General features: G+C 40.5%; 1 protein-coding gene across 1 annotated transcript; it reads right to left on the bottom strand.

The window, feature by feature from the left end:
- Positions 1-4332: 4332 nt before the first annotated feature.
- GATD3 (glutamine amidotransferase class 1 domain containing 3) lies at positions 4333-11209 on the bottom strand. The gene is made up of 7 exons (XM_054819756.1): positions 10955-11209; positions 8733-8785; positions 7848-7961; positions 7364-7483; positions 6439-6531; positions 5958-6114; positions 4333-5345 (listed from the first exon to the last, which is right to left on the bottom strand). The coding sequence occupies exons 1-7, from the start codon at positions 11066-11068 to the stop codon at positions 5217-5219; spliced, it is 780 nt and encodes a 259-aa protein (XP_054675731.1). The 5' UTR covers positions 11069-11209; the 3' UTR covers positions 4333-5216.
- Between the last annotated feature and the right edge of the window lie 7 nt (positions 11210-11216).

Below are 11216 nucleotides of genomic sequence, written 5' to 3'. Positions count from 1 at the left end.
ATCCCTGTTTATTGTATTTTCTCAGAGCTGCAGTTAATGCCATTCCCAGTAATAATATACAACCACCGTTGCAGTTTCCTGGGAGACTGCAAGGGAAGGTTTGAATGACTAGCAGGCCTTGATTTGTCCTTCCTTGCCTGGGTGATGACACAGCATGTGTCTGTCTTAAAGTTCACTCAGTGTGCAGAACACAAGCAGCACATACTTCTTGTGTTTTGCAGAGTTTCATCGTGAATGAGAGGGATAGCTTTGAAAACTAAGGAGCACAATTCACACATTTAAGGAGGAATCTCCACTTCTCTCACTTCTAGTACTAGTAGGTGGCCCACACCTATGTATTTCATACGGCAAGAGCAAAGGCTGATAATCTGCTACATTAATGAAATTCTTACGAGATCCTTGTACATTATTCTTGAAAGAGAATTACTGTAAAAGCCAGTTCATTTTTTCATGTTTGACAATGACACTGGTAAGAGACAAAAAGGAGTTAGTTGGCTCATCTTGTAGTTTATCTAAGTTTACAGTGAGGCCAGTTTAACCGATTAATGCTTTCCACTGAGCTCCTCTCAGTTCCATATGATGTGGGAGAAATGGCCCATATAGATAATCAGCAAGAAATGAACGTAATACATTTGATACAGAATTTTCACCGTTATTTCAGCGAAACCTGAGGGCAGTCCCTCACATAGCATGATACTCAACAGCTGCACAAAGGGTACCGAAAAGTACTGAAAATAAGCATGGAAGTTGAATATTTTTAAATGTGCAGCAGGAAACCGCATTGCTATGGGTAATGCAATCCTCGTTGCAACTTCAGTTCAATTTCTGGGACTGTCCAAGTTTAGTCCCTTTCTCCTCCCCTCTTTATCTCTTTCCACAGAGATTCTGACCACCACTGAAATCACCTTGGAAAAGATAACCAAATATCAGTTCCTTAATTCTTCTGAGGGCTAAGGCTGATCCATACAACAAGCAAACTTCCCCTCAGCCACTGCAAGTCACGGGAAGGAGGAGGAAAAGCAGCTCAAACAACAGACTCAAGCCCTGGAATGCAGGCAACTCAATTATTTGCAGATGGAGGATTATCTAAGCTCCCACTCTAAAAAACTATGTATGTATACACACACATATAAGATACCACTTGCTAGCTTGCAAACACACAGACCCTTGAAAAATCAGTGTTTCCTTCCAGGAGTATTTCTTGGCCTGATAAAAGTCTCTCCCTACAAACCTTGGTTTTAGGTCATCTTGGCTATAATAGCATTAATATTAAAAAAACCCCAAAAAACAAACAAAAAAAAACCCACCAAAAAAGCCCAAAACAAAAAGCAGAAACCAAACCCCCAAAAAACCATCACCAACAACACCCCAGTGTGTACTTCTATGACTTTATACTACACTTTTCTTCATTCTTCAGTGATAATTATATCACAGAAAGGATTTAGAGCTTAATGTAAGCATGTTTGATATTGTATTTTCAGGGGGATAAATAAGAAGTCATTGTGTTGAAGAAATGAGTCTTAACAAAGGCATTCATTGTGATGGAATTGGATTTCCTATTTATTTTTGTTAAACAAATAAGGAAGCGGTATTTGTTTGATTCCCTCTAAGCCAACACAGAAAATGTCATACAGAAAACAGCAGCTGGAATATTGTGCCTGGGTAAGTGAAAGTCTGCACAGAACTCTGTTCACAAAGTGCCCTCTGCTGGCATTTTATTCATCCGAAACGTGTCTGTTGTAGCCACAAACCCGAGTGAAAACGAAAAGTCCATCTCAGCCCCTAACTCTCATTTCTGCTTTTTTTTGTCAACACTGCAACAATCTGCAGAGAAACATTTTGTAAAATGGTTTTTGCATGTAAGCATCAATGAGGGCAAAATGGGGCAGGCAGAAACACAACCGAGAGGTACCAACTCCTCCCCACACCCCACAAGTTAACCCCATCACATCACTAGAAAACCAGCACAAGCAGGAAGGCCGTTTATTACCACTCCCTTCAGCAGGACAAAGTTCTCACATGCTTTCTGAAGATGAAAAATGTCAGGATCCATAAGCCAGATATTGCATGCCTCCTTGTGGAGGCTTGAAGAAGACACATTCTTTTACTACTTATTTCTAATAGCGTTTAACAAAACATATTCACCGTAAACTTTCATCCACCTGGCTGAAACCAGCAAACTCCTTGGCAGCTCCAAACAGCCCTATGGAAGGAAAGGAAAAACCCAGCTTGGCAGACAGATGTCTCGATTAATCTCTAAATGCAAATGGAATTTCCCTCCAAATTTACACTGGCTGAAAGCCAAGATGACAATATTACATCTTCCACCAAAATTAAATGATCTTCTATTAATAAAAAAAAACTTTAAAAATGTGTGTATCAAAGGTTTGTACTCTGCACATTACTGTGAAATTAGAGAGAATTAAAAAAAAATGAAAGGCGATTCTGGTGCATGATACTTTCTCCCTTACAAAACATGATCTCTGAATGATGGGGGCAGGGAAAGGGTAAAAAGATACTCTAAAACGTGATTATTTCTGAAAATAAAATTTTGTCTTTGATTTCCCCAGTGCCTATCTGTCGGTCCCATCCCATCCTCACCAAATGTCCAAACTTCCAGCGCTGACAATGCTGTATGGGGAGACTGCTTTTTCTAACTACCTTGGAAAACGTTTCAGGCACCACTGAGGAGGAGCTGGTTCCTTAGGTACTCCTGTTAGAAGTCACAGCCCTAGCCCTCAAACAGTCGACCATCATTTTGGAATATTGCTGTTATTTAGCAGATGAGATGTCACGTCAAATTGCATACTTGATTGTAAGCACGTGCTACTGCGATAATCCAACCTGGAAGTCACCAAGTCAGGGATGAATATGACCAACACTGCAGCTACTTAGAAAGGTGTACAGTGGATTATTAGCAGTCTTCGTTATTTGGGTGTCTGGATTCAAGGAAGAATGTCAGACTGTAAAAAGAGGCACCATCTGGATGATTTACCAACCAACTTGCAACAGCTGGTCACTGCATGATAATAGCAATTTCTTCAAAAAAATCATCTTTTTCTTCAGGATGCCTGAATCCAAGATTCAGAATCTAAGAAAACTTTATACCACCACAGCTGCACTTACTAGGGACTGCAAATCTGAGAAACCCTAAATACATACACACAACTCTGCTGTGGTGAGGGAAGCTAATGGAAAGATTTAACTCAGTTCCTGATGGGAAGGAAGAGTTGGGCTGAATTTAGATCACACTTAAACAGAGGAAGGTACCGTTAACACAGACAGCAGCTGTTCTCCCTCTACTCCGGGGATTCCAATACCATCTCTGTTTTGTGACACTTTCTTATGTTACCAAATTTCTTTCAAAACTCCGGCAGATGTAGGAAAGACGCATTTTAAAATGTCATTACATTTTATATGAACAATAACCTCCCCTCCTCTGCTAAGCCTTTGTGCATAAAATCAGTATTAAACACATCCACTTAAGTACAAGCAAAGCTTATGGAGGAAGGTATTTGCACTGAATTACATAGTGGCAGTGTTTTAAATTCTGTTTCTTACCAACTTGATACTGAAAATTTTATGAAGAATTTGATGAACAAGCAAAAAAGTTTCAGAGTATGTCCAAAATCCACTTTATGAACCATGCCTACTACCATGATGTTTTGGTTTCTGTGTATGATTTCTTTGTAAGCACACTGGAGCTGGCAATCTGCACAAGAGATCTCTATGAAATCCCTCAAAAAAAATGGTGCCATCTTTAAAGAACAAATTCAGATCTTCTAAATCCAAATGTTTTTAGTGACAAAAAATTAATCACATACTAAGAGGCTCCCGAAGCAAAAATGCTTATTCTGGGAACACTGACTAAGCAAGCCGAGCACACCCACCTCTCATACTCAAGCTTCATTCCTCCTCTTTGTTCCCCCCAATAAAAAAAAAAAATAATTCCACATCCCTAGGAAATCTTCAGCCACAGACATTATTTACCATAGTCCATCCCAATCTAAGGCTTGTAGATTTTATTTATGAAACACGCAATTCTCCTTTAAAAATATGGGTCCCCTTCAGCATGTCTGTCATGTAAAAGGAACTTTAATACTAGGTAAGGGGTGTCATTTTGTTTGTTTTAATTTGAGAAATGTTGCTTCCTGCTGAATAGAAAGGTGAAAATTAACTTGGAAGGGGGAAAGGAGACTCTCCTGAATTCTGTATGGAAAAAATGTCTCTGATGTGAAGAGAACTGAAAAGCAGAAAACCTACTAGAATATATCAACCAGTGTAAGTTATCAGAGGCAGCTGTCAAACAAAAGTGAAGGGACAAGAATGAGATAAAGGCAGAAATTAATTTATTTATACATTGTTATTGCAGACATTCAATAATATTTCTTTGGAGAAAGCTTTATTACCCTAAAGTAGGGCAAGTAAGGATAATCTGAGATTGCTTTTTTCATCCACTGCTAGTCGTGCAACTACTTTAACATAGATACTATCCTTAAAAATTGTGCGTCACATCAGCGGATACTTTCTCCTTCATTTCAAGACCTTTTTTGCTATAATGGGCCAATGGATGAATTTTTCGAAGTGCTAGTGTTGTGACAGTTAAGATGTATCCTGCTGCTGACTGATATTCAGGACAGCTTCTTTGTGAAAACAGGATTCTTCAAAATGGAAAACCAAAACACTATTCTTTTAATTAATACCAAGTTAAAATTAAGATGTGGAACATTTCTGTTCCCTTGACAGCTGATCCTGGCTTTTTGTTCACAGATACAGGCCTGAGCACATAAAATTTGAAGCACGCACTAACTTCTCTCTACTCCCATTCTTTGTCCACTATATACACTGCCACTGCATCTGCTATATCCCTACAACAAATCTGCCCTCAGCTTCTGAAAGGTTTTTGCCCCCACAGAAATGAGTTGACACTGATGCATCAGGAGGACTGGTTTCAGAATATGGCTGCACAGCTTTCTCCAGCTGAAAAAGCTCAAGAAAATGCTCTGGGTCTCAGGCCAGACTGCTTGTACTCTGTAAATCCTTCTGCAGGCCCCTCTCTCAGAAAGGGAACGGAAAACCCCACAGCTGGGAATCAATCAGCTTCATATCAGCATTCACTAGAGTGTAAATAGGACAAGCAGATGAAAGTGTTTCCATTGGTCCATATGATATTTGATACTACATCCTAAATTTAAACATTCCTGATTTTTTTTTATTTATTTGCCAGTTAATTTTAGCACATTCTTTACCATGGCCCCAATGCCATCGAAGATATTATGTAGTTCTGTTTCACACATAAACGCTGGGGTAGTGACCACCTTGTTTTTTGTATCCACATGAGCTTCGTAAAAGGCAGTTAAGGAAAACACAGCCTCTGTCTCACTTGCAGATGCTGTCTGCAGAATAAACCATCATTGATAAAACCTCACAACTCCACTGTCCTATAAAAAAGCACCTCCAAACATATTATACCATCCAGCTGTAAAGACAGCTGCAACCTATAATCCAAGATCCTGGAAGCTGCTTTTGCCAGAAATACAAACATTGCAAGAGCAATCCCTGGGAACGCTCAGAAACACAAAGAAAAACCACGAAATTTACTCACTGTAATAAAATGTCTCTGAGTACAGTTTGATTACAACATTAGCCTTCAGGAAAAGAAAAAAAAAATCTCAAAGAGAACCGACCAATTGTAACTCATGCCATTTTTATGTGCAAATTTACTCAGCACTTACTGCATTATGGAGTTCTATGGCAATGACAGAATGACTTCTAACTACACAGCTGTGTACCGAAGACAATGTTTCTAATTGTGCACCGTATTACAAGCAATCTGCTATACACTGTATATTCCCACTAAACCGTAAGTGGAAAAGCATAGATCCTGCATGTATTCATTACTGTAACAGCACATTACTAAAGTGTCTCTCAACATGGAAATTAACAGGAAAGGATATAGTTACTTCTTTCACACAATGCTTTCCTCCCAGTTCTTTAATGGCTCCTGCAGTCCCAGCATAAGGCCACTTGCCACCTTCCTCTTCTTCATGGCCCACAGTTACTTCAGCACCAGAGAGAACCTTTGCTGCCAACACTGGTGAAATGCAGCAAAGACTGCAACAAAAGAAATTATAAGAGCAATTCTACAACAGCACTCTTTCAAAACTTGGTCATAATTGAAAAGATTCAAATGGACATGGTCTTACAAATCTGAAAGACATCACAAGGCAACTTCCACTCACATTTTCTTAGCTGCTGCTTTGACACAAACACCTACACACGCGTACATCTTGAAAAACACATTTAAAAGCTACAACTGATACAAACCGGAAGATGCTATTTCTAGTTCCAGCAATAACAGCTGCACATTTCAACAGAACATATGTTGTCTCCATGCTCACACTATCAAACAAATGCCCCTCCAACTGACATACGTACCCAATAGGTTTGCCTGCTTTGTGGAAGTCTTTCAAGACACGTTCGACTTCTCTGTTCACCTTGCAATCTTTCCCATCAACGGCAAAGGTAGATCTGCCACAAGAAGAAACTTTATACATACCTCAGTATAAACCTGCAAATAGAGGTGCCTGTCTGCCCTGAGACTGGCTCTCAAGGGTCATCACAAATTTAATAGCTTCAAAAAGGTGGCTGAAAAGCCTGCAGTTGACCATCAATGTTTTAGCCAAAATTACTCACTTCTAAGGCTGCGGTATGTCAGAAAGTTCCTTACTCGATATAAACATCTAGAAATAAGAATTATCAAATCAGCTTTCTAGGATTACTCAGAAGTAGAACAACGTTTTCAAGGGAGAAAAATACATAAGAAGATAAGAGAAATAACATCCAGGTTTCTCCAAGCTAACAAAATTGCAGGTCAGTAACAAGATAATCAGTGGCTAACACTTTTTTTTTACTTTTTTTTTTTTTGAACTAGCTCTTGTTTTATTGTTACTAATGCAAGAGGGGACTTTTGGGTAGGCAGACATGAAGAAATAGAATAACAACACTAGAAACACCTGAAACTATTGAAGTTTTACCTTCACTTTCAGGCCCAAAGAGAATCACCACAAGGGTGGGGGAAAACAGACTTTTTGTGCATTATCTAAAGTTCAGAATTCTCACCAACATTGTTCAGAAAATTTAAAATGTGACAATGCCAATAAGAATTACGACTGGAAACCATCATGAACAGCACAATTTAACTCCAACACTTTGAAAGAGCTTTCCTTATTAAGTAGTGGTTACATATGTAGTAAAGGAGGCCATTTACTGCTTCCTGATTTTATTTTGTGAATCATAGTTGATTATGAATACTGGATCATGAATATTTAGTTGAGGATTCTAATGCTTAGTTGGCACTCACAAGTTTTTAGCAGCGCCAAATCCACCAGGGAATATCACAGCATCATGGTCTGCTGTAGTAAGCTTAGCCAGGCTTGCAATTTTACCACGAGCAATCCTTGCAGATTCCACTAAAACGTTCCTTGAAGAACCAGAAATAAAACAACTAGATTAGTTAATAATTTGCGCACAGAACAGCACAAAGTAAGTTTTGGCAGAGGAAGAGGAAGGGGAGGAAGGGAAAAGAACAGTGGTACTCAATAACTGAAGGTGTTGATGCTTCTGAAATACTACTACTGGGAAACACAGGCATTAAAAAAATGTATATAATCAAGTCCAGAAAACTTGTTTAGTATTTTCTCTCCAATCAAAATACCAGCTAGCATAAAGCTACTAAAGCCATTCAGCAAAGAGCTGCAAGTGCAGTTACAGGCTGCTATGTCTGAAGAATGCCTAAGAGACGGAGGCTCAGCAGTCATGGAAAACACGTTAAACGCAGACTTTACCTTGACTCAGCTTCAGCTGGTTGCCCTTTACTGTGGTCAATGACATGCATCTGAGTAACATCTGGAGCATACATCTGAACCTCAGCTCCCCCACGACTAAGGTGTACCAGTATGCTAGAAAAATGGAGAGAAAACATGCTGAAAACCTTGTAAGAGAGGCTTTATCTGGCCCCTAAGTCTTGCTACAAATATTCCAGCAACTGAGTTTGAAAGAAGAAAAACACACATCCTACCAAAGCATACTGAGCACGTAGCAGCAAAATCCCTGTATGCAACACCAAAGTGCAAAGCAGAATGGAAAGTCAGTTTGGAGGCAGGGTCAGGTAAACTGGAGACAAGTTTCTTTGTTCAGTGCTCTTATGCAGGCAACCAGGAACAATAAAAACTTCCTTTCTCATTGCAAGTCTCCAGGTGTTATGGAAGAGTCCCACAATTAACATACCTGTGTGTACATTTAATCTAGGTCTAGGTGAAACATCTCTTAGCAATTAACACTAAGAGTTAATAATTCAAGTGGAGTATTAAAAATTCTAGTGTTGGATTTAGCTCCAGGAACAGAAACTCAAAGCGATTATGAAATGAAGTCTTTACTTAACTCTCTTGAGACTGATTCTGGAACTCTGAATTTCTGTTTCTGAAGGAAATACAGTCTCTCTCAAACTCATTGCTCTGGCATCACATGCACTGTGCTTTACCTTTGGACAATCACTGAGTCCTGCAAGAATGTGGCCTGAGCTCCCAATCATGCTGTGAGAAAACTGTGAAGCTTCATCATACATCTTTCAGGGCAATTTTGATGGCCAGAGAGAGCAAAACTGAATTCAACAGACTGCTGTAATGCAAAGGAGACTTTCTTGAAGCCTATGGTTTCGTAAAGCAACTTACGCTGAGGCCTCATGGATTTCTGTGCCATCGTAGACACCACAACCAGACAGGACCTGCAGGAAGAAAATCAAGAGAGTATTTCAGGTGATACAAAACTTCCTACAGGATCTTTCACAAGCCTTGTAAGTTTAAAAAAAAACCCCATCCAACCAAACAACAAAAAACCTTCATTCGCCCCCCAAAAATACCAACTTAGCAACAAGCTCTTTACTAAGCCAGTGGAGATCATGCTACTAGCACTGGTGTCACCATTTGACACACTGCAGAACTGGCATTTCCTATTTATAGCTACCCATCACAGACAGGTGTCAGAAATAACTAATGTTTATTTATTGGCTTATACATTTATTCCTCAGAGTTAATAAACTGACATGATATCCGTAGGTATGTTTTTATTGTGCACACATATTTTCTGTTATTCTGAGTGTCATAAGTCTATTTATGAAGTATCCACATCTGTGTGAAATACCTTCTCATCCAGATGCACATCAAATAGAAGCAGGATAGACATGCACTTCAAGGTGGCACTTAGGATAAACTATTTTTCCTGCCGCTGTATTTTGTCTGAGGATTTGCCTCAGAGATCAATAGCTAAAGCACTTTTAATCCAATTATGCTATATTAGCTATATTTTTCCTTATTACCATGATAATAAAACTTTCAGTTTGTTTATACACACTGGAGAATAAAAAGCACAAAGCAACCGACTATCCTTGCGTGAGTGGAGAGAGTCTTTCATAAAGAAAGGAGAAAAAACATTTTTAAAAACACCAGGAAGAAAGGGATTATAAGAACAAAACAAAACAAAACAAAAAAAAAAATCCAAAGGATTATCTAGTTCCTGAAAGTATCTTTATGAACTCCTGTGGGGTTTTTTTGTTTGGTTGTTTGTGTTGAAAGACAAAAATCCAGTTAAAGAAGAGTCCATTTATTAACTTTACTCTCTTCCCTCCTGGTTTCTATCTCGGTTTTCTTGAAAGTTTTTCATCACAGACACATGAACAGAAACTCAAAACTGAAACTGTCACAGTTAGAAACACTGAACTCGAAGGGGCTTTCACAACACTCAGTCCTCTACTCTCACAGGCATAGCATCCTAACATCCCTTCACCAAATGAGTAATATGCATGAATGTTCTTCTGTCCATTAATCCTAACTAAAATTTTGCTGCTCTGACATTTAAGAGCTGCCTTCTACTTTCCAACTTTTTATCTTTCATTTAATTTAGACTGTATAAACATATATACAGACAACTGTGCTAAAGTTATCTTCTGTATGCAATACTTTTTAAATGTTTCTGAAACTCACTGAAACTGAAGTACTAAACCACTATCCTCTTGTGTTTTCAGTACCTGCTTGGTGACAAATCTGTCTTCTACCACAGTCAGAAATTTATGTAATTAATGTCAACAGTAACACTTGTTTTCCACTATTTAAAAACCTGTGATTTGCTAAAATGACAGCATTCATTTACAGTTACCTTTTAGACATTTGGACCGGGATTCTGCCCATTCCCGAGCCAACTCTGCCCAAAACAGATTTCCTCATGCAGGTAACACCTTCTTATTTCTTTACATTTCATGCTGCCAACACTATGCAAAATTCGAGCTTCAAAGACCATCCACCAAGCTCCAAAACCGTGTATCCATTTGGGATGCTACCTACAGCCTAAATTTTCCTTTGGCAATCTGTAGCTCCTCTGTTTCATCACTTTCTTTTGTATTCTTAACATGTTCTACCTCCTTCCTGCAGAAGAGCATAACCCAGTTTAAGTATTTTCCTGCATGCTGCCAGTACCTCCCCAACAACACCATAAATTATTTCAAGTTCAGCTCTTTATAACTCAACTCCAGGCCAATAACAACTACACGGAAGCCAATTTTTACGTGTTTCCCACTCTTGGTCTGGCTTCTTCCAAGTTACTCAATTCTAAACAGCTTCATCTTCTCAATTTCAGCTTCTCCCAAGGCTTTCCAGCTGCCGCGGCCACCGGGCGAATCTTTCCTAGGCCCGACACCACGCCAAACCCTCCCACCGCCACCAGCCCCAGCGCCGGAGCAGACCCAGCTGCACAGGCGCCCTTCCGCCGGCACGGGGCTGAGGGTGGATTAAAAAAAAAAAACAAACAAAACCACAAAAACCACCAAAACACCTTTCTGCTCAGAGCTGCTGCGCGCCCCCCCCCCCGCGCCCAGCCCGCGGCCGCCGGAGCCGTTACCCACCACAGCGACACGGGCGGCGCGGTGGCGCCGAGCGGAGCAGTGGAAGGAGGCGAGGCCGCCGGGCGCTGCCCGCCGCAGCGCGGTGCACAGCGCCGGTCCGCAGGAAGCCAGCATGGCGGCGGGGCGAGGACTGAGGGGCGGCGGAGCGAGAGCGGAGAAGCGGAGGGGCGGCGGAGCGAGGAGCCAGGCAGGCCGCTGGGGGCGGGCCGCGCCGCGACAAGAGGCCGCCGCGGCCTTGGCGGCGCCAGCGGGGGCGCCCCCT

Source organism: Grus americana, chromosome 1 (genome assembly GCF_028858705.1).
Source record: "Grus americana isolate bGruAme1 chromosome 1, bGruAme1.mat, whole genome shotgun sequence".
Taxonomy (NCBI): domain Eukaryota; kingdom Metazoa; phylum Chordata; class Aves; order Gruiformes; family Gruidae; genus Grus; species Grus americana.
Note: the sequence above shows the minus strand (reverse complement) of the source record. Positions and strands in the feature narration are given on the sequence as shown.